The 24,073-nt window shown below is 44.2% G+C and overlaps 1 protein-coding gene across 11 annotated transcripts in view; it reads left to right on the top strand.

The window, feature by feature from the left end:
- TTC7B (tetratricopeptide repeat domain 7B) overlaps positions 1-24,073 on the top strand; it is a 226,892-nt gene that overhangs the window by 78,906 nt on the left and 123,913 nt on the right. For 7 of the 11 annotated variants that reach the window (XR_004620268.1, XM_034642621.1, XM_034642619.1 and 4 more), the window contains exons 5-9: positions 4,974-5,052; positions 10,315-10,511; positions 18,905-18,968; positions 22,859-22,996; positions 23,265-23,396. Coding sequence is in view for 10 of the 11 variants with exons in the window: in XM_034642621.1 (XP_034498512.1) it covers positions 4,974-5,052; positions 10,315-10,511; positions 18,905-18,968; positions 22,859-22,996; positions 23,265-23,396 (610 nt within the window). In the remaining variant the exon portion in view is untranslated. The remainder of the gene's footprint in view (positions 1-4,973; positions 5,053-10,314; positions 10,512-18,904; positions 18,969-22,858; positions 22,997-23,264; positions 23,397-24,073) is intronic. The other 4 variants (XM_034642624.1, XM_034642623.1, XM_034642620.1 and 1 more) reach the window with 3 other exon arrangements.

Below are 24,073 nucleotides of genomic sequence, written 5' to 3'. Positions count from 1 at the left end.
CAGGAAGCAGTACCTGTGTTTTCCTAGGGAAGCTGGGAAAAGGTTCCCAAGGGTGGCCTTTGACCTGAGCCTGGAAAGGTAACTAACAGTTCCCAGCCACCTCAGACAGAGAGGAGCATGTGTAAAGGCACATGGGCAGGAAAGCCGCCCTGAAATGTCTGGAAGATTTTTAAAAAGGTCTTCGAAATCCTTATGATCCCTGCAGCCCTCTCAAAGCTGTCAGGCCAGGCATGCCCAGCTGTGTCACTTGATCAGGCAGGTGTGTCGCTGCTCCCACAGGACCCATGCTGCCATGCCGCCGAGGGCATGTGTGACATGTTCTGTTTAAGAGAGTGCTTTGCGGGGCTGCCCAATCCAGTGCAGTGAGAAAGAAGGGGACAAAGAACAGGTAGAAACTGTATTCCCTTGTGGTCTTGGTTTATTCAACTCGCAGTCATTCTGAAATCCATTCAACAAGTATTTATTGAGCACTTGCTGTTTGCCAGGCTCAGTCTGAGGGGCTTGGGATATGTCGATGAGCAAAACGCAGATCTTGGTCCACAAGGTGCCTACGTTCTTATGGGGAGGGGGGTGTGAAGCCCTCTGAGTTCCCTGAGGTGAGATGGTGTCCCTTGCTCACCAGTGTGTCCTCAGGGATGAGCCTGGAACCCGACGTACAATAGTGCTTAGTAACTGTTGAAATGACCTACTTCTTAAGAGTTTCAGGACCTGAGAAAAGCCACATGATTTCTAGGCTCTGAGAGATCTGTGGTGTTGACTTGTTCTGTAATTGATCTTTAGTTATGAATTTCTAAACCACAGAGAAGGAAAAAAAAATACCTTGTCCTCACTATCCAGGAGTTTGACAAACAGCATAAAAAGTATTTTACTCACCTGGACCTTGGACCAGTTTGCGTGACAGTGATGGTTGATATTGAATTTAAGTGCATTGATGGCCTGGGCCATGCTCCAAGGTCAGAAAATAATCTGGAAGAACAAGTTTAAGGGGAAGAATTGCCTCTTCTCACCCTAGTCCCAAGAAATGAAAGGAGAAATAATAACACAAAAAAAGTATATTGAGCTTGCTGTGGGAGTAGCCACCCATCATGAGGTGAAATGGTTCTTGAAGTCTCTTTCTCCCAGCCCTGGTTTTCCACTTTGATTTTGATTTTGGAGCTCTGGCTTCCTTCACAATGCAGTTCCCCATTGGTTTGGTGGTACAGAGGCACAGGTGACGGTGTTAAAGAGCTTTGAATGTGGTTCAGAGTTTTTGGACAGGCGCTGCCGCGGGCTTGTACATGAGTGTAAATTTCAGAGATAGGCCTTCAAAAATGCTGCTGCAGGGCCTCTGGGGTCAAGAGGGAGGAGGCCAAATGCTAGCAAGTCTGCCTCCCTCGGTGTCCTCAGGAAGTCATGCTTTTGCCCTGACTAAGGGCCTGCAGACAAGACCTGAAAGGTGGAAGGAGGATGATGAAACCCGATGGAGAAAAAGGAGGAGGAAAGAAAAAGTGCAAAGAGGTCACTGGGAGTAGAATGTGTCCCTGTGAAAAGTGGGTGGGCTTTCCTGTCAAGACAGAGCAGTAGGTTGCCTGGATTTGAACATGAGCCAGGCGGTGGGACTGGCCTGAGCTCCCCCTACTGGGTCAGGGACCGACAGTGATGCTGGCAAGGGAAAGCATGGTCGCGCCTGCGCATCTCACCGGACAAGCAGCTGATGCTCCAGGGCCTTCCTTTCTCCCTGGTAATAGCTGAGCCGTTGGGACCCATTCCACATGGAGGGACACGCACCCGGCTCAGGAAGCTTAACCAAGCAAGATGCAGGAGGTGAACCCCACGTTCTGACAGCTTGCCAAAGTGCTCACTGCTCATAAGCTGGCAGGAACATTCATTTTGAGAATAGTTTGCCATAATGAATTCTGACATCATTGTGCTCTCTCAGTCAGGGATGTTGAAATGGAATAAATGACCTAATGTGAAGGGTCTGTGGAAACCCTCAAAACCAGGGGGAGTCCCTGGCTCCCTTGTCTTCATTTTGCAGTGGAGTTTTTAAGCAACAGTTCATTCTGGATATTTAACGATCTTAACATTTTAAGAATAAACTAATAGTCTAGGGACATGAAGGCAATCATGTGGCTTTTATTTTCCTCAAATTGGAGTCTTTCATAGCACTTAGAATATAATTCTTATAAGTTAATTTCCCCCCTTTTTGTTCCTTTCTATCATGATTATCCATCTAGCTTTAAAAAAATTTTTTTTCTGCCCTCATGGCAATAGTGGAAATGATTGGTTGAATAAAATTATGTGACTAAAAAAATGTTTGAATGGTATAGGAGTTGCGGAATATGAGATGTTTTTGCATTTGGGAAACTTTCTTCTTCTAATATTAAAAAACTTTCCCCTCCAGCCCCTTCTTCCTGCTGTCAGACTGACCTGTGGTTGTTCCTGAGGGCGCCACCTTTGTTTGCTTGGCAAGGTGTCAGGCCTTCAGGGGTTCCTGTGGATCCTTTGTTTACAAGCAGGACCTCCCAGAGCTTGAGGAAGAATTTGATTCTGAATCTAAGGCTCTCCAGAAATAATCTGGAAACAGTTAAGAAAAACTGTATTTGCTTCAAGGCCACTGTCCCTGCCTTGGGAAAGAGGCCCACTGGCTGACCAGCCTCCTCCTGTAAGGAGGCCCTTAAGTCCCGGACACTTCCTCCAGTCGTCCAGCAGGGGGCCTCGGTCCCGCGCGGGAGAGCCACCGGGCCCTCAGAGGGGAGTTGGATTTCTCCAGCCATCCTTTCTCTTCTAAGACAGCCGAGGCAGTACCCTCGACACCAGACTCCTTCACCTGGGCCAACGGATTTTCTTTCCAATTTTGAGCCACTTCCTGGGAGCATCTCATTAGCCGTGATCACTGGAACCCATAAAATGTGTATTATGTATATATGAGGTAATTTGCATATAAATGATATAAATCAGAGACCTGAGCTCTTGTATTTGTGTTTTGTCCTTTCTTCTAGAGCTGCACTTCAGTTTTAGAGCTGTCCTTTCTTTTGCCCAGGAAGGCAATAGAATCTAGTACAAAGCTTCCAGCTCACTCTCTCACTGGGTTTGTGAACCTGAGCAAGGCATTTCACTTCCGTGTCATAATGGACTAGATTACATTGGCTTGTGGATAGCTAGAAAATTCTGTGCTTTTGTAACTGGATAAGTATCTCATTCTGCCAGGAAGGCGCGAGAGACAGTCTGAATGGCCAGTTGCTATCTTGTAGCCTACCCTGGCGTATCATATTTAGATTCGATGCTGCCTTTTCAGAGCTAATTGCCACCCTGCTAAAACAGCCCTGTGAACCTGGGTCTCCGGTTAATTTCCCTCAGTCCCACCCTTATGTCATACAGTCCAGACTGGTGTTCCTTGTACACATGGTAGGAGCTTAGTCTGTGATCCTGGAGCAAATTAGACCACAGTGTCCACGCCCATCCCTGATTAGTTATAGCGGTTTCCTTCCCCCCGTTACTCAAGAGAGGCGAGCTTCAGCCCAAAGCAAATGTACTTTGTTGCCTGTGAACACGGATCCCATAAAAACAAACGAAGGGGAAAGCAGAGAAGATTGCATGTCCTGGGGCCCATTACCTAATTTTCATTCACGTCTCTGTTAGAGTTCCTTTAGTACTGCTTGGAGCCCTGGGCACCCGCGTCTCTCGCGTCTCTTTTTATGCCACCATGAAGCTTCTGGTCTGATATCATCTGATATGTGTGGGTGAGAGGAATATGGGAGTATTGATGTACTCATGCCAATAAACTATTATCTTAAAGTTCCGGGGCTGTTCTTGGGAACGAGAGGCCTGGGATGTCGGGTAGGTAGAAGATACAAATTAATAGCCCTTGTGAGTGCTTGTAGCATAGAGAACCCACATTCAGGTTGATTAAATACCTTTGCACAATTTAAAATGTCATCCAAGAAGAGAGCTAAATACCTAGAGCGCCTGTCACAGCCTGCAGAGGCTGGCTGACAGGTCCGCACCGGCTGACCCGCTCTGCAGCTTTTTGGAAAGATGAGATGTGTTCTAATGAGCAAGTTATAAATATCACCAAGTTATGTCATAGGTGGTGGCAGTGCTCAATGTAAAGGGACTGGCTGGGAAATGTTCCCAGCCGAACAGGCCGGGTACAGATTTCAGGGAGGACTACAAGTGGGGGCTGGATATAGTGACCACGACATTACTAGAGAATTATCTGTCCTTTAGTGAAATGTGTCACCAGACGTGTCTCATTCCAGTGTGGGGCAGTGAGAGGAGATGCGTTCCCATCCGAGTGGGGCAGCTCAAGCTTCCGGTCCTCATGCATTCGCTGGCAGAAGGGCCTTTGACCCTTGCTTCTCCTAGTTGGTGCAGAGTGGAGAGGGGGAGGGCTGGCTTGGTGGCCAACCAAGAACAGAGTGATTGCTTGGTGGAGCCCCTCAGTTTTCATACCTGTTATCTTTGCCCTGCCCATAAAAATGGCAAGTTACAGGAAGCCTTTAGCATACTACTTTCGGTGCCTTGTCGAAATTCCTGTGCCCGCTTGCCACTCGCCTTTTAAGTGAAAACAGATTTCAGCACCACCCAGGAGAGCAGGAAAACTATGGAGCCATTGTAAGGTTGAAGATAGACTCTTGCAAGTTATCTTCCATCTTCCTTTCTTCCTTTCTTCCTTCCTTCCTTCCTTCCTTCCTTCCTTCCTTCCTTCCTTCCTTCCTTCCTTTTTCTTCTTCTTCTTTTTTTTTTTGGCTTCAGAACTTTCATATTTTTTTTCCTTGAGAAAATTTGTTTGTGGAAGCACAAAAGACCAGCAGTCCTAGGCCAAATTTTTCAGAGTTGAGCAAAGATGGACAGACATGTGTAGAATAGTTGTTTGCTTAAAATCTAGCCAACAGCTTTTATGTAGACAAAATGCATCGAAATATGTGTATAAAATATTTAATATTAATGCACGTCAGATGGAAACCCTGTCAAATTCTGTGTGCACACAGGAACTTGACGAGAGGAGTCGGGAGATTTAGAGAGATCCTCAGAGCAGTAGAAACAAGAACAACGCAAAACCTGCGAATGGTGAGTGTGATGGATAATTTGATTGAGGCCAGGAGGGCACTTCAGGTGTTCTCTCTCCTCCCCCCACCCTGGTCCCCTCCACCATGTTATTTATTTATATATATATATATACACACACACACACACACACACACACACACACACACACTTTATTGAGTTATAATTTCCACACCACACAGCTCACCCATTTAACATCAGTGGTTTTTAGTGTACTCACCACATTGTTCAGCCATCACTAATATTTCATTTCAGAACATTCTCATCCCCAAAAAGAAACCCCTTACCTATCAGTAGTCAATCCCCATTCTCCCCTTTTCCCCCAGCCTCTGGCAACCACTCATTTATGTTTTGCTTTTATGGATTTGCCTATTTTGGACATTTCATGCAAATGGAATTATATACTAGGTGGTCTTTTTGTGACCAACCGGCTTTACTCAGCATGGTATTTTCACTCTTCACCCATGTTGGAGCATAGATCGGCCCTTCACTCCTTTTTTGTGAGCAAATACTATTCCAGTGCATGAATATAACACATTTTATGTATCTGTTCATCAGTTGATGGAATTTGGATTGTTTCCATGTGTTGGCTGTTATGAATAATGCTATGGACATTCTTATGCAAGTTTTTAGGCAGACATGTGTGTTTATGTACCTAGGAGTAGAATTGCTGGATCATATGGTGGCTCAATCTGGAGGAATTGCCAGAAGATTTTCCAAAGCAGCCACACCATTCTGTATTCGACCAGCAGTTATGAGGGCTCCAATTTCTCCCTATCCTTGACAACACTTGTTATTGTCTGTCTTTTTAGTCCTAGCCATCCCAGTACGCGTGACGTGCTGTTTCATTGTGGTTTTAGTTTACATTTCTCTGACGGCTAATGAAGTCGAGCATCTTTTTATGTACCTACTGGTCATGCTACCTCTTGAAACAGAAGAAATGCACCCTGTAAGGCAGGGAGAATGTAAGCCCTCCCAGACGCCAGTGTGGTGAAGAGATTGCTTTATGCTAATGATTTCACACCAAAACCCAGCCACAGCAAAGCAGATTGGACCCTGGAGGGTACTTAGTTGTTCGACTGATTATGTTGATCCTAAAGCTTAGAGGAGAAATAGAAAAGCTAGTTAAATAACCTGGTTCATCAGCAGTTTGGCTGTGTTTTTGGCGTAAGTTCTCTCTCTTCGTTTTAACCCTTGAACTTTCTTGGCTGGGGAGGCGATAGCTGATACCACCATAGCTTGCTCTGCAGAGCCGTAGCCAAGGGCTGTCTGGGTGACGGCCTGGTGCTTGCCAGAGACGAAGCAAATACCACGTGTCACAACTGCCATGACAGCCCCACGCAAGATTCCACCTTCTTTTGTCTTGTTATCAGTGCCCTTTCAGTGCTTCAGGGGAGTTTTCAGTTGGGAGAAGCCCAGTGACTCCTGTCGTGGGAAGTGAGGCTGTATCTTCACTTTGGTGTCTCCAGGGTTCTAGTATACAGATATCCAGCTCGTGGGGCCAGATGCCGAAGCAATAGGCTTTCCTAGAATTAGCAGGGGCGAGACAAGAGGAGCAACTTTACATCCCCCGCCCCCCACCAAGGTCTCACTTGGTCTTTGGCATTTATTTATATATTGATGTGATTTTAGGGGTGTCTTAAGAAGTTCAAAACAGACATTTTGATTTGTAGAGTTCTTTAAGGAAAAAAAACTCTGAAAAAATGTGGATAAAAATTGTTGCCAAATGTCTTTGCTCTCAAATTGACCTACTCCCAACATTTCATAAAACTTCTTGCCTGGTCAGCATGAATAGCCCCTTTTTAGATTTAGAAGCACAATTAAAGTAACTGATTATATTGGCAAGTGTTCTTATCATTGCTTTAAAAGCTGATTAAAAAGCCAATCTTTGAAAATTGCTTAAATATGGAACATTTGTTCGTATTGTTGACTCAAAAGCATATATATTTTATTAAGGAGATTAATGGCTTTTCCCCCATTAGAAGGTGTGAGTGCATTGAATACTCTGCCTGCTGCTTACTTCAACGTTATTCTTCACAGAATTAGAGAATATCTTCCATTATTTCCTAAGGTTTATGATATTCAAATCAATGTACTTTAACTTCTAAAAATCCTGTGAGGCAGGATTCTGAATAAAGACGTGTCAGGAAGGGAGAGAGGTTTCTTCAGTTATTATTTTCTTTTCTCGGAGACGTACTGTGAGGAGGCTGCTCCAGAAGTCTGGGTGGACGGAGCTGCCCCTCCCGTTTTCAGCTCTGAACCGGTTAGTGTTGACACGAGGGAAGCCACTTCCTCTCTGTGTTGGTTTTGAGGTACAAGTAAGTATACCTTTGGTCTTGGTTGATGAGCCTCAGGTGACCTAGGGTGAACTGCTTCCAGTTCCTTGAGTGCTTCACCAAAGGTGTACATCAGAATTACCTGAGGAATTTGAACAAATGCACATCCCTATTTCTGACCTCAGAAATGCCAACTGAGTAGGTTTGAGGCAGGACCCAAGAATCTTATTTTGTCATTTCCACGAGGGATCCGTTGCCCTCTGTAGTTGTGAAGCACTTCGTGGCTCTTATTCACGGGTATCTTGGTCTACACTAGCCGTCAGAAAGCTTGTCCAAATAAATAAATAAATAAATAAATTAAAAAAAGCTTGTCCAGTTAATGCTGCTCACAGCTATATGATTCCTTAAAGATGAGTTGATCATTGCAAACTTTTGATGCTCTTATGAGATGGAAAAGTTGCTTTGTAAACTCTGTCGGGGGTGAGACCACAGCCGAGAAGGATTTACAAGTCCGTTTACAGCAACCCCACTCTTAGGTAAATACTTCGAAGAGCTGAAAGCAGGTGTTCAAACAAACCGTTGTACATGAATTTCGTAGCAGCACTATTTACGCCAGCCAGAAGATGGAAGCAATCCGAAGGTCATTCGGTGGATGACTAGATAAAAAAATGTGGTACGTCCACACAATAGAGTATTATTCAGCCACAAAAAGGGATGAAGCACTAACCCAGGCTCTGACATGAGTCAGCCTTGAACACATGATGCTGAGGGCACAAAAGCCAGACATAAAAAGGCCCCATAGTAGAGGATTCCATTTATACAACATGTCCCCAATGAGCAAATTGACAGAGACAGAAAGCACATTAGTTGTTCCCAGGGTCTGGAAGGAGGGAATGGAAAGTGACCACTAGAAGGGTACAGGGTTTCCTCTCAGGTGATATCCTGGAACCAGAGAGAGTTGATGGTTGCATAGCACTGTGAATGTACTGAGTGCCTTTGGGTTATACATTAAAATGGTTAAAATGATGAATTTTAGGTTAGGTGAATTTTACCACAATTAGAAAAATACATACACAATGGATTTAATGACCAAGTTTATACATTAAAGCTTGACTTCTTTCTGGCTCCCTTCCTTCCCTTCTGACCTTACTTGAAAGTTACCAACAGTTTATAAGCATTTCAATGGCAAGCAGATAAAACCGGAGTACAGAAAGTGAAAAGTCTGATCAATAGTGGTGTTTGTGCTGGTCATTTCTCATATTTATCTCCTGTTCTGAACTCCATTTGAGCTGTCTGTGCACACGACCAGGCATCCTTCCTAATCGGTTAGTGCAGGGGTGGAGTGACACGTTTCAAACATGCAATCACATCAAAACCTCATTTTCAAAGTCTCTCTGGAAGGTTAATACCTGGAGGTAAAGTGAGATCTAGCATGAGCTGTCTCGTAGTGGACAAGCCGACTGTGGAGGGCAAAGATTTTTATAACTTTAGAATCCCTCCATGGCAGGTCTATCCAGAAAATGAAGCTCCTTGTTCATTTTTTTTCCTTTGACATTTTTTTTCCTCCACTATAGTGAATGGCGGTTACTTTTTGCCAGTTGATGCTTCCAGCAGAAGTCATTAACTTATATGACTGCAGGGAGATCAAAATGAAACTATAATGAAAGGTTTAAGAAAACAGTGCAGGAACTGTTTAGGTCCTGAAAATTGTGTTCTTATGAGATCTTTACAGATGGCTCAGTTGGGGATGATAGGAGTGCATTTAATTTCACATTTTTATAGACATTAAAGCCCGTGGGTCTTACTTGGGAATAATCAAGAAAATTTGCCTTTACCCAGTGGTTATCAGAAGCCTCTAAGCTAGTGATTTGGTTGCATTTAAGTTTCCTTGTGGTGTTTTAGGAGAGTTCATGCGGATGAAAACCTAGCAAAGTTCTCTTCTGGAACATATTTATTTAAAAAGTCTCACTCTCAGGGAAGATCGACATTCTTTGCCTGCATGTTTCCAAAGAATGTGAAAACCTTATGGAAAAACCTGATGGTTGAAGTTTTATTTTGCCGCCTTCAGCTGATTATGGGGTAACATGGGCCACCCTGAGGTGCACCTGCTTCTGTTCTCAGGGAGATTTTGTGGGGTTTTTTGTTTGTTTTTACTTCTCTTTTTTATCACTGGAAGATTACGAGGTAAGTGAACCGATCTGCATCGGCTAACAAAATCTCTCTTAGTAGATGTCACATACCCCCTCCTCCCATTGATGAGACGTGAACTGTTCTACTACAGAGAGTTTGAAAAGCTTAGTAATCTGTGTCTGATTTAGGATGACAAGATCCAGATATATCTGGGTTTTCTCAGTGAGAGAAGAGATACCTATCCAGCTTTGAAAAAGGGTCTTTCCGGATCAGTAGCCATACTTGCCACCTTGCTTTCTCTTCTGCACAGGCCAGCAGTAGCCCTCGGGCTGGAAGGCCCAGGGTGCACTGAGACTGGCCCTTGGCACTTCAAAGAGGGAAGGCATTCCAAAAATCTACCCTGGGTACCATCTTACCAGCAATGAAAAGCTATCTTTTTTTTTTTTCAGGAATAACATCATCTAGGTCGAGCCCTGGCGTATTGCCAAGTTTGGTTTTTAGCAGGGATCTGTTGGAGGTGATGAAAATATTTGCAGTTCGCCTATGATAAAAGCTTTTGGGAAAGAGCTGAACTAAAAGTTTCCGTTGTTCCAGAGTGTCACAGAGGCAGGGTGGCATTCGAAGGGCATTGACTTGTTTTCTGAAATGGTTCAAATACCTTAGTGTATTTTTTTTCCTTTTCTTTTTTGTCATCAACTGATATAATTTTCATCAGAGAAGTAAAAATATTTAATCATGAGTCTTGCAATAGTGCCTAGCACAAAGTGATGACGGGAAAATATTGACTGAAGGAACGAGTGAGTGAATGAGTGATACAGAATCGATTCACGGTTGTGCCTTTGCTCCTTTGTGTTTCCAGACAATAGCCAGGCAATTGGCGGAGATCTTGTTGCGGGGTATGTGTGAACAGAGCTACTGGAACCCCCTGGAGGACCCACCCTGCCAGTCACCTCTGGATGATCCTCTCAGGAAAGGAGCAAACACAAAAACCTACACCCTCACTCGGAAAGCCCGCGTCTACTCAGGAGAGAAGTATGGCCATCGATGTCCTCAGTTGTAGGTTAGGGGATGGGAGGAAAACTTTGGGAAAACTCAAGGATGAGTAGAAGTTCAAGGGCAGATTCTTCCCCTAAAACAGAACCAGACAAACAAGTCTCATTTGCCAATTTAATGGAGATACCTCATTACTTTTTGCAACTTCAGTGAATATCAGTGCACTGGTGGGCACATTTTAAGTAGGAAAATTCTCTCCTCTCAGTGCTTGGCTACTATTCTTGGCCATCACAATTGGTCTTTGGGATTCTCATTCTGTTTATTATAAGAACCCCAGCATTATCCAGCAATCAGTGACAAAGCTGTTTGTAAGCCAGAGTTAGCCTTTTTTTCTTTTCTTCAGCAATTCCTTGATCCTTTTGTTTACAGATTTGTTTTAAACTGAATTAGCTATGAGAAGAAGGAGAATTAAATTATTTGTAAGTAACTGGAAGGCGATGTCATTTTAGAACTTCTTAATTTTTTTAAGTTTTAAATCTGGGACTTGGCCACCTTGGAGGAAGGTGGACTAGGGAACCTCTGCAGCCTCAGCGTGGGCCTTCCCCAGGTTGGGGGGTTGGGGGCTGGCAGGAGAGACCATGAGGGGGCCAGGAGATAGGAGATTGTTGACTCACTCTTGATTCCTCCCCTTAGAGTCTCACCCTCCTATCTTTGCCGGTTCCTGCAAGGAAGAGGCATGATGGCAGTTCAGAATCTCTCCATGAGGGGAAGGGGGCGTGTATGAATAAATGTGGAAACCTTCCGCAACGGTTATCAAATTGAAAAAAATGGCAGAGAGACTGCAGGCTGCTTCTTCTGAGGCCCCAGAGCAGGGGGGTGGGGCGGGGGTGACTAGATGCTTACTGCATCTGTGACTTCTGAAAATGATTGTCACATTTTCAAAGGGGACAGCATTTCTCCAGTAGGCAGCCTCCTCTTAATCCCCTTACGTTGACCCTGGCAGTTCTCTCCCTCATCCTCCTCTTGTTCAGACTGCATTTCTTATACGGATTTAGACAAGTGAGCATATTCTTAACTTTTTCCCTAGGCTATTTTAGTTTGTGTTTAATCCCCCTTTTAATTTAATCCCCCCTTTTCATGGCCTTGTTGAACCATGAGTTTGCTGAATTCACAGCCTCTGCTTATTCCTTAGTCCTTATCTGGATTCACAGAACATCTGTTCTAGCGCTTCCCAAACTCTCACTTTAAAAATGCTGATCCCTCACTATGAACTATTTAGAAGTAGGTTTGGGGTTCATTTTTAAAGTGAAATTTATATCCTAAAAATAGGCCTGGGTTTTTTGGGGTTTTTTTTCCTGCTTTCTCTGCTGCTTAATAGACAAGTATATAAGGTGACAGGTATATTGAGAAACTCAGCTCCTGCTCCCTCCCCTCATCAAGTTGGAAATGGGTAGAGCTCTGTGTTTGTTTGGGTGTTTTTCCAATGTGGCCTCGCCTCTTGAAGGCAGAAAAGCTCATAATGCTGGCCATTTCTCCTTTATTTTGTGAACCACTCAGATCTTGTCACTCTCCTGACATCAACTTCCCCAGCTGTCCAAGGAGAATTATGGAGGCAACATGAAGATCTAGAAAATGCAATTACTAGCTAAAGGGAGATTCCCATACCAGGACTGGTTGCTGAGTCACAATTTCATTCCACACAGATACAATCAGCTTTTTTTTTTTTTTTAACGTTTTCTTGAGATGTGATTCACATACTATACAATTCATTTATTTAAAGTATACAGTTCAGGGGGCACCTGGCTGGCTTAGCTGAAAGAGCATGTGCCTCTTGATCTTGGGGTCGTGAGTTCAAGCCCCACATGGGATGTAGACATCACGTAAATAAGTAAAAAAAACTTTAAAAAAATACAGTTCAGTGGCTTTTAATATAGTCATATAATTGTGCTTCTGTCGCTATAATCAACTTTAGAATGTTTTTATTACCCCAACAATAAACCTAACACCCCTAAGCTGTCACCCCCCCATCCCTCAATCCCTTGCCTTTTTCATATGAATTTTAGTATCAGTTTGTCCATTTCTGCAAAAAACAAAACATTAAACAAAAAACAGAGAAAGAGAGAAAAGAAAAGGCAGCTAGGATTTTGATAGGAATTGCATTGAATCCATAGATCAGTTTGGGGGAATATTGCCATCTTAACAATATTGAGTCTTCTCATCCATGAACATGGGATATCTTTTCATTTATTTAAGTCTTCTTCAATTTCTTTCAACAGTGATTTGTTGTTTTCAGGGTATAAGTTTTTCACTTACTCACTTATTCACTTATTTCATGAAACTTACTGTGTGTGTGCATGCTATTCTTTTGGGTACTATTATAATTGGAATTTTCTTAATTTCGTTTTTGGTTTGTTCATTGCAGGTATAGAGAAATACAGTTGATTTTCTGTATTGATCCTATATACTGCAATTTTGCTGAACTTGTTCATTTGTTCAAGTAGTGTTTTAGATTCCTTAGGATTTTCCACATACCAGATCATGTCATCTGCAAATAGAGTTAGTTTTACTTCTTCCTTTCTAACTAAGATACTTTTATTTCATTTTCTTCATTTTCTTCCCCAATTGCTTTGGCTAGAACCTCCAGTACAGTTGAATAGAAGTGGCAAGGAGTGGTGGACGTCCTGTCTTATACCTGCTGTTAGGAGGGGGAAAGCACCCAGTCTTTCACCATTAAGTGTGAAATTAGCTGTGGGTTTTCATAAGTACCTTTCATCAGGCTGAGAAAGTTCCTTTCTATCACTAGTTTGTGGAGTCCTTTTTATCTTGAAAGGGTATTTAATTTTGTCAAGTGCTTTTTCTGCATCTATCGAGATAATCATGTATGTTTTGTCCTTTATTCTGTTGATGTAATGTATTACATTAATTGATTTTCAGATGCTAAGCCAACCTTTGTCAAATTTCATTGACCTTTTTGAAGAACCAACTTTGGTTTTCAGTTTTTCTACTGTGTCTCTCTATTCACTATTTCATTAATTTCCACACTGATCCTTATTCTTTCAGTTATCACTGTCAGTTTTGAGCTTTCTAGTTTTGTGTGTTCACAGTGATACTTTGGGTTTATTAGTAAAGAGAGAAAGCCTTTTGGGATTATACTTGTCTTGGGGCTCCCTGATCACTGGGACTATCTGATCAGTCAGCCCCGTGGCAAAAAGGATGTTATTGCCAATTCAGTTATGCTGCTTGGCAGGCGAAAAAGGGATTCCAAGATAATGATTAAATCCCATCTTGGCCAGTAGTCTCAAATGCTTCCCCCTCCTCAGTCTCTTATGAGAAATATGAACACAGAGCAGACTTTAGAAGGCACAAGGCCTTCCAGCTCCAGCAGGTCACAAGGACCATTCAGAATAGCTGGTCATAATAGAATATAACAGAAAAGTGAGCTCTGTCAGAAAACTCCACTCCTTGTCACTGAGGCCTGGACCTGAAGTGGAAATAGGATGCCCATTCTCTCCCCATCTTCAAATTTGAAAGGAAATAAAATGTTGATAATCCTAGATAGGAAAGAGGAGAGGGATCACATGCTATGGGCCTCTTTGCTTCCTTCCTTCTAGGTCTTTCTGTGAGGAATTTTTTGACCTTGCCTATTTATTTATTAAAGATGTATTTATTTATTTTAGAGAGAGCGAGTGGGGGAGGAGCAGAGGGAGAGGGAGAGAGACTCCCTGCTGAGCACAGAGCCCGACTGGGGCTCCATTGCAAGACCCTGAGATCATGACCTGAGTGGAAATCAAGAGTCGGATGCTTAACTGACTGTGCCACCCAGGCACCCCTGCTTATTTATTTTTTAAGTAAGCTTTTTATTGACACATAACACATATTGAGAGAAATACACAAACCAAAATATAAAACTTGATGAATTTTTGCCAAGCGAATACATCCATGTAATTAGCACCATGATCAAAAAACATACATTGCCAGGGGCGCCTGGGTGGCACAGCGGTTAAGCGTCTGCCTTCGGCTCAGGGCGTGATCCCGGCGTTATGGGATCGAGCCCCACATCGGGCTCCTCTGCTGTGAGCCTGCTTCTTCCTCTCCCACTCCCCTGCTTGTGTTCCCTCTCTCGCTGGCTGTCTCTATCTCTGTCGAATAAAAAAATAAAATCTTTAAAAACAAACAAACAAACAAAAAAAAACATACATTGCCAGAACCCTTGAGGCCCTCTACTGATTACTACCCCCTACCCAAGGGTAACCATCCTGAGTTCTATCCTAATAATTAGTTTGTACCATTTTTGAAATTTTTATAAATGGAATAATATCTGAAGAACTCTCTTGTTTAACTTTTTCTGTCTGACATTATGCTTGAGAGATTCACCCATATCTCTACATGCAATTATTATGTAGTATTCCATATATACTCCAACGTATTGATCCATTCTACTCGTGATGGAAGTTAGAGTTGTTTCTCATTTGGGACTGCTTCCATCTCATTCAGGCCCTGGCCCAAGTAGCTTGACTATTATCTTCTCAAAAAGGTATTCCCCAATCACCTTATCTACCTGTCCTTTCTGAGCATATTCTGTCACATGAGCTCATTTATTTTTCATCATAGCACCTAAAATACCGATTTTTTTTGTTTGCATGTTTATCCGACTCCTCCTTCTAGAACGTGCTGCAATGAATATTCTTGCACATGTTCCTTAGTGCACACGCATCAGGTGTATCTTCCTGCAATCGTATTCTTCCGTGTAAAAAAACACTTGAGACTTCATGATTAGCACCAAGTAAGAGACGAGATTAAACACTCCTCTTCTGCCAGAAAGTGGATGATGAAAACATTTACAGAGAGCCGGGAGCCAGACATTGTGCTGAACTCCTTTGTAGGCCCTGCAGGAGAGAGTGACTAGCATGGACTTCTAAATACAGGTCTGAACCTCCCTGAGCCAGCACACAGGGTTAGGGTAAGGATGAGGACACTGTTGAAAGTGTGAAGATGAGGGCATTGAAGGGTCAGGAAAAGCATGCAGTGGCAGCACTGAAGCCACGTGAACAACACGCTGTGCCCTCTGCCTGCCACCTCGTGCTCACCTCGAGCGAACACGGCCCTCCTTCCGGTCATGGTGGAGGGCCTGTCCTCTCATCGGGAATGCAGAAGCCCTTGTACAAGGCCATATGCTTTTGTGGGACTCACCCAGTTCACTCCAGAGCATAGCTCAGTGGACTTGATCAGAATGAAGGACGTTTCTTTTTTGTCGCAAAGGGGTGTTGGCCTGTATGGAATTGTGTGCTTGGGTGATCCTCAGATTGGACTGGCTGATCCGTCATAATCAACAGGTACTCTTAATGATTAAGTCCTTTTCCTTTCTTGAAACCCTTGTCCTTCCACACCAACCTGACACTGATGTACTTTCTGCCTCAGCATGTTTTAACGGTACGACTCGGGGATGGGGAGAGCTGCAGCCATTGTGGGCTCTGACTCTTTAGCTCTTACCCACTGGCTGCGGTTCAGAGGCTGTATTTCTCTGGGAATTCTCTAGGGGTACCACAACCAGGCAAGGCATATTAAAACTTTTAGAAAGGCAGGGGCGCCTGGGTGGCTCAGTTGATTGAACGTCTGACTCTTGATTTCAGCTCAGGTTATGATCTCATGGGTCATGGGATTGAGCCCTGAGTTGGGCTCCCTGCTTGGTGGGGAGTCTGCTTGAAATTCTCTCCCTCTTTTCCCTCTGCCCCTCGCCCCGCTCATTCTCTCTCTCTCTCTCTCAAAATAAATGAATAAATCTTAAAAAAAAACAAGACCAACCACCTAGAAAAGTACCATTGCTGGGCCTTGGAGTTAATATTGTCACTTACACATAACTTTCTTGTGGGTCAGAGGTGTTCAGAGCCCTCCTTGCACCTAGGTAGCGTCTGCGTTGACACCTGGATGGTGCCTTTGACTTCCAGACATCCAACTCGTCATTAGTTGTGTAATAGCGAAAGATGACAGAAAGATGAACTGCGGTGGATAAAATTGGATTAATTTCTTTTGTAGGATGGTTTCTACCACGTACAGTGACATTTTTCACCCATCTGGGGAAATTTTTAGAAAGGGCTGTGATTTGGCAGCCTTGGCAAGGTCATGATCACTATTCATAAATGAAGATTCTTACCCGTGTTCCTTTTATGTAGAGTCAGACGATGAATAGGTAAATTCATCCAAAGTAAGAAAACGAGCCACTTGCCAGGTCAGCCCAGGCGTTAGGAAGGCGGCTGGGCTTGGACCATAGCCCTTCCATCTACGCTCAGCAGTGCTGTGCTCCCACCTCCTCTCCTGGCCCCAGTCTGTCCTCCAGCAGCTTGTCTCACTGTCCATGAACCCTGTGTTCTCCTTGTCCCTTCTTATCCTCACACCCTGCCCTTCAGTCAACGTCCTATGGGTCGGGCCCCAGTTTTTCCACTCCACAAGGCTGAGGCCTGGGTACCCCAGGATCAGGATCTCTCCTGATGCTCTTGGACCCCCAGACGAGATTGTCGCAAAAGAAAGACCCCAGTGATTTTGACCGTCTACCCTGAGCTCCGTATGTCCTTCAACGGAGAGCAGGGGAGGAATGGCCAGAAATGGGTCTAAAGAATCCACGTGTAGTGGAAGGGGCATTCTGGTGTATAGTTTTCAGCATGTCTCTTAAAACTGCCCTTCCTCTTCCTCTCACCCCCCACTTCTTCCTGCCAGCTCTGAGAGTTTGCCACACTCCTGACTCCCCATCTCGCCTGCCTCGAAGGAAGGGTAGAAGAAGTGGAATTAGAATCAGTTAATGTGCTACTTGTTAGCAGCTCTGGTAAAAATAACACAACTTAGCGTTTAAGCAGGCTGGATGGCTCAGATGGAATTTGGGGATTATCCATGGACTGAATAGGCTGGTGTTAAGTCACAATTAGCACGGGCTCTCTCTTCTTTTCAATTAGTCTGGACCATGCGGAACTGGCTGGCTGTGAGAAAAATGGTTAATGTTGCTGCTTTATTGGTAAGGTCCCAATGGTATGTAAGCACAGCCAGGATATCAAGAAATGATGGCTGGGTGGACACACACACACACACACACACACACACACACACACAGTCGCGAGCACTCTTCATTCAAAGCCTGTAGGCTCTATTTCTGAATTTAAGGGGAAAGAAGACTTCTGTCTTTGAAAAACCCAGCTCCTCTCAAGCTACCTGTTTAAAGAAGTTTCTGCAAATCCCAGAATCTTGCTCTGCATTTATAGGCCAGACTTTTCATCAAATTTTAGCCCTGCAAGGGCAATGGGGACCACTCCACAGGTGATCTCCTTACCTCTGGGGACGTCAGAGGTGTAGAAAGAGAACCAGGCCCTGTGCTTTTTCTGTATTGTGCTTCGTGGTCCTTTGATGCCATGCCGTACAAAAGTTGCCAGCCCTTCAAAGAGAACAAGTATTTATAATGATATGGAAGACTTTTTTTTTTTTTTTTTTTTTGCCATTTTGAAGTGGGGAGGATCATCCCATCTCTTAAATTAAATGATTGTGATGTTAGCACTGGGAAGATGTAAATTTAGTCTTTATTTGATCACCTCCAAAACATCCAGGAGTTTTTGGGGTTTTTTTAACCGAGTTCATTTTTATTGCACTCTTCTTCCATTCCGTGAAAAAGAATCGAATTTGGCTCAATTGGTGATAACGCTCCCAATTTTACTCAAAGGATTCTAGAGCTTTTAGAAGAGAGAAAAAAATGCTGCAAGTCTCTAAAAATGCTCAAAGCACCTCCCCCCCCCCAAAAAAAAAGGCTATAAAGGATGGAGATTGGAGTTACGTTTGGGGGTTTTGTTGTTGTTGTTCTCTAATCTTGAGCAACATTGAGCTTAAAAGCTTTTTCTTTTAATCCCAGATGTTAGAGGTCGGCCAGCTTCCATAAAATAGATGAATAAGACAACTAGCTCTTGCATGCCACCCCATAATAGAACATGTGTGTTTAATTAAGGTGGCTTGCCAAATTCTTACAGTATTCTAGAAATGATTCAAACTCTAAAATTGCCTCCAATCTCTTGTTTCATCTAAAGGACAATATAATATACAGCAGTTAGCAAGTGAAAGGTAAGCAGTGGACTGCTTAGTGAGGTGCCTACAGTCTATACCCCCAAAATGCGTTTAGAAGAAAGCTTTATCATTGAGATCAATTTCTTCCTCTATAATAGGCATATATGTTATTTGGGCTTTTAATGTGGTTTTTATAGCTTTACTTATCTCTGCTGCCTGCTATTAAAATACGTACTTAAAATGTATAAATTCCATAGATTACCATAGAAATAAGCAAATTAATTCAAGTGTCAGATGATAGAGTATTTTTGGTGGGCTCTACATAAAAATCTAGAAGCTTTTAATACTCAGTGCAGTTCATCGTCATGTATTTTATATGATTTTGAAATTGCCACATGTAAAATTTGATTTTCTTTACACAGCATTTTTTGTCCTCAAGAAAATACTGAAGAAGCCCTGTTGTTACTGCTGATTAGTGAATCGATGGTAAGTAGAATGTGCTTTCACATTTTTCTCCCCCCAACCCCCCTCGTTCCTACGGTCCTGTATTTGATATGGTGACTCCGTCAGTATGGTGGCTGTTTTTCTTGGGAGAAGAATAGTTTCTAGAGGGGATACCTGGGTGGAGGGAAAAACAACAACAGGGGTTTAAGAGGGATGTTTCTTAATTCTTGGACTACTTAGAATGGCCCTTGTCGGTTAATCTCAGCCTGGAGCATGGAGCCTCTCTTAGGCAAGCAGTTAACAGGCATCTGAGTTCATTCATTTAATAGCCTTCTGGCTACTGATGGAACATGAACACAACCGTGGGTAGGTAAACTGTAGCTAAAAGGACCGCCAAAGGAACCCTAAGAAGGGAAGGAAGCCCCCTCAGCTTGCCTGGGTGGGAGGGAGAGTTTAGGGATAAGTCTCTGGTGGTGAACACAGACCTCTGGGTTTTGTAGCCGGGAGCCTGATGAAGCAGCCTTGTCCTCTTGGACAGGCCTCCCGCTGGCTCCCCGGGCACTCTGGAGTCCCGGGCTGTGAGAGCTCTTTCCTGTTTCCTGGCTCTGCTGTCATGAGGGAGTTTTTGCCAGGCCATCGGATTCCTTTGAAATGTTTTCTTAATGTCTGGCCAGGCTATCAAAGTTTACGTCTAGAATTTCATTCCTCACCATTTATTGGCTTTCTGCTCTGCGTGGTGCTAGGCACGACCTGGCTTGGAACTGTGGGAGGCAATCTGTGTCGCAGTAGTCAGCACCTTGGCACATAAGCGGTGTGTGCTGAGCACCTGAACAGAACGGCGAGGCTCCTGGAACTGGGAGGGACCTAGATGTCCTTGCACCCATTCACTCATTCTATAGACGACGAACCTGGGGACCGGCAGCAGGCAACATGGATGCATCCTGCGGTGGTCTGTTGCTCTTTCTAGATCAGACTGTCTCCTCCCAGCTCTCCCAGCTCACCAGGCAGGCAGGAGGAGAAGGAGGAGGAAAAGCAATCGTGACTGAAGCAAGAGGAAGTATTTCCCTTCTTCCCCAAGCGTGTGGTTTCAATGGAGGCATGAAATACACCCAGCTGAAGAGGATTTAGAAATGGAACCCAAGAAGAATGTCCAATGGGCTGAGTGAAGGAGGGATAGGGAGAGGCTGGGATTAGTTAGGGAGGCTAGCATTCTTGCCTCAGAAAAAACCTGTGGGTTTTCTTGTTCTGTGAAATGGCCCAGAGATGTTTACAAGAGCAAGACTGCTTGAGTTACCACAGCTTTTTATTTGGAACCTCTTTGACGTCATTGGCCTTACTTCCTCTGAAGGAAACAGGTTGCCCCCCTCGACTCATCTTTCCTTGACTGTCAGCTGGTAACTCAGAACGGTGTCATTTACATTCTCTACTCTGCCTTGGCACAACCAGGGAAGGCATGTATGTGAACAGGCTGGCACCTGGTGGCATTCAGTAACTGCTTTCCAAATGAGCCGCTCTCACCCTGCTTTGTCATCGGCTCTTCGGCGGGGGCGGCCAGCTCATGTTAGCCCCCTAGCTCACATTCCCTCATTCTGAGCTGGACTCCTTGCAACCTGGCAGTGAGTTTCCTTCGGGCAGACTTGGTTGGTTACGTCGGGAAGGTTCTGAAAGAGTAGCGGCCACACATTTTACATTTCTTGGACAATTCTGACTGAAAATATCACGTCCCGTTGTCAGATCGTGGGTTCCAGTTTAGAGTTTGGAAAACATAACTACATCTCTCAAGTGCTTTCTCCAAGTATAGATGTCTTGGGAATGATGCCCCCACCTTTCCTGCTCCTTAATTGAAATGACAGAAACTAATAATACTCAAAATTGAGATCCCTTTGAGACCATCAGATTTGGCTCTGTGGTGGTTAATTTCTGGAAACCCTCTTCAGAGGATGGTGAAGCCCAGTGACTTCGTCAGTAAATATGAACGTCTGGGTCTCCAACCAAAACGATTATGCTCTCCCTGTAAATGGTTCCATAACTGTGTAGGTAGAAGTCCAAATTAAGTTGCTCTTGGGAGCCCTTTTTCATGTTCCTTGACTTCTTGATTTTTCAGTTTTTAGACAAAAAATGCACATGCTCAATTTCAGAACCAAATGAGAATTCCTGTGGGTTTGTGTGTGTGTATGTGTGTGTGTGTCTGTCTGAGAAAATTGTATTCTTCATTTGTTCTGACTTTGTTTGTCCACAGTCTCTCCACCTGTAAGATATGGTTTGGCATTGTACTGCTTTCTCACCTCAAATCAAACGAATTTCCCCCAGGAGAAAGGGGTTATCAGAGCTACATTTGCACAACTACCTCTGAGACGTTGTTCTGGGATATTTATTGTTTGTGGATTTGTTTGAGGTTTGAATTAAAAGACCTCAATATACTTTCTCTAAAAATTAAAAAAAAATGTACTTGGCATAACTTGAAAATCTCTCTTAAGTAGTATTTTGTTTTGTTTTGTTTTGTTCTCTTCCAGGCATTGGTCCTAATATGGCACATTTATAGCAAGTAAATAAAATGAGACTCCTTACAGCAGGCCCTATTTCCCTTACAGCTTCTTTTGTTGGCCCAAAGTCACTCCTAACAAGAAAACCTTAGAATGAAATCTTCAAAAGCAGGCTTGTATCCATAAGATGACTCACTTGGTAGGAAGTGGCCTGTCTTATATATTCTTATTTGTCTTTGACATTTAAGAACAGGGAGTTTTAAAGTGCGTAAGTACGGATGGGTGGCTAAAAGTGAGTGCCTTGGACTCACACACACACAGAGGAGGCATTTCATCTCATTAGTGGGAGAGAAGGTGTGTGGGCTTGTCAGGCAGGAGGGTACCCATCAGCCTGCCTGGACCAGGGACCCTGGTGCCTCACCTACCACTTTCATAGGAAAAACCAAGGGGGCCCTTCTGTCCTCCTAGGGATGGATAGATCTGGAAACTTCTGCTAATTAGCAGGGGGAGAAAAGACAGGCAAAATCTAACTTAATTGATTCTGAACTCCCTAGTCGGGAGGAAGGGAAAAATGGTTAGAGTGGTTAGCAGCCCTAATACATGTGATATGTCTGGAGACTCTGTAGAGAAATTAAATTTCAAAAGTAATGAAAACACGTTGTTGTAAAGAGCATTTGATTTCTAGATAGATGAGATTAATAAGCTGGAATGTGCCCGCTGTATTTCTGCGCCAGGCAGTGGAGACGTGCAAAAGGCAAGGTGCTCTCTCGAGTCCTCTGGTAATCTCTTTTAAAGCAAAAATCGGTTTGCTTCTTGCTTTCTCTTCTACAGCTGTTTTGTGCTTCCCCAAACAAGATTGCATTAGTCTTTGTAGTCTGTTCCAATGAAGGTGCCATATAGGGATCTGAATGTTGCTTTAGTGACAGAGGAAAAGTACATGTCTCTGCAGAACCGACAGAACTTAATGGCATCATTTGATGATGGGAGTGTGGGGCTGGGGATTTCCCCCCACTCTGTAATGTAGAGCAGGAGCTGGGCCTACAAGCGAGACACGGCAGGGTCCCACCCAGTGGGTGATTCTACTGCCCCAGAGCCCTGGCTGTGTCTACAGCCGGGCTGCTGTGAGCCCAAGCCCAGGAGAAATCACCCTGCTTTGCATCAGCTCCTAAAGCTTCCTGCAAATGCCCATTGACAGCTCCCAAGCATCCTCCAGGACCATCCCTCCAGGCTTTTGTGTTTGGGGGGTACCCTGTACTGTGTGCTGTGGCGCTCAGGGGATTTGGAAATAACAGCCCAAGGTGACAAGCCCCATACTCACTCCTGCCCTTGTCTCCAGGCCCTTGGCAAGCCATTAGGGGCAGGAGGGCCTAGATGACTTCTTTCCACAAAACGATAGCTGTGTATATGGGCTGGCTCACTCTCTGCTTCTCTCTTCCGTGTTGTTTTCAGGCCAACCGGGACGCTGTGCTGAGCAGAATACCCGAGCACAAGAGCGACCGCCTCATCAGTCTACAGAGTGCATCTGTGGTCTACGATCTACTGACCATTGCCCTTGGAAGAAGAGGCCAGTATGAGATGCTGTCGGAGGTAGAGCCCTTGTGTCCGCTACTTCGGGGTGGGGTGGGGGTGGTGCTAGCAGAAGCAGCACTGGGAAGAGCTGTGAGACCTGACCCCTCTGTCACTGGCAGCCATGTGACCTTGGCCTGTCACTTCACTCTGTGAAATGGGAATTGGGTTAAATGATTGGATCATGGAATTCATTGGAGGTGACTTCCTAGCAGGGGCTCTGAAACCCACTGGCTCTGAGTTTGCCTGTGAGGGAAGGCAAGCATTTCTCAAGCGGTTTCTCTTGCAGGGTAATTTCTACCATCACCCAAAATCTCCCATCTGTGATCCTAATTTCCTTAGAAAGCCGGGTTTACTTTATTTAAAGCATCGATGCATAACTCCTGGTGAAACGGCATCGTCAGGCACAGTGTATTGTCAGGTGAGCTGGTATTGGCATTCGTGGCAATAAACACGGTCTTCACTGAAAGACCTCTGCTCGTTCAGAAGAGACCTGAGTCGATTACCGATCTCGTGCGAGGTCCTGTCATTTTGTTCCTTCAGCTTCTAAAAAACATTGTGGATGGAAGCTTGGCTGTTTTACAGTTTTCAGAAGAAGCTATTTAATCTCGGGCTGCGGTCCTGCATTATCGAGCTACTGTCCAGAATACCAAATTCCACCAGGGTGAGGGCTGAATAAGTAACATGATTGGTTTATCTTTTCTTTAGTGGAGTAAAAAAAAAAAAGAAAGAAAGAAAACAACTCATTTTGTTAAATGGACTTTTCCACGTTATCTGTCTTTTTCTTTCTAAATTTATACACATTGCAGCAGCCTCTAGGCATGGGGACAGGGAATGAAACATAGTAACACATTGGCTAGAATCAGATGCGCGCCCGGCTCACCCCCTAGCCTGCCGGTGCGGTGTCACCACATGAGGCAGGAGCCCGGGAGGACAGATGAGCCTGCGTGGCTCGGGTCTTTTTTTAGTCTTTGGTTTGGTGACTATACAGGGCAACGGTTACTCAGTCTTCAAAAAAATCCCCTCGCGGTCCGGCTAGATGAAGCAGTGTGCCCGGATGTTCCTGTCACACATGGCTCGCCCCATGGGACTCTGCCC

This window comes from Ailuropoda melanoleuca, chromosome 14 (assembly GCF_002007445.2).
Source record: "Ailuropoda melanoleuca isolate Jingjing chromosome 14, ASM200744v2, whole genome shotgun sequence".
Taxonomy (NCBI): Eukaryota; Metazoa; Chordata; class Mammalia; order Carnivora; family Ursidae; genus Ailuropoda; species Ailuropoda melanoleuca.
Note: the sequence above shows the minus strand (reverse complement) of the source record. Positions and strands in the feature narration are given on the sequence as shown.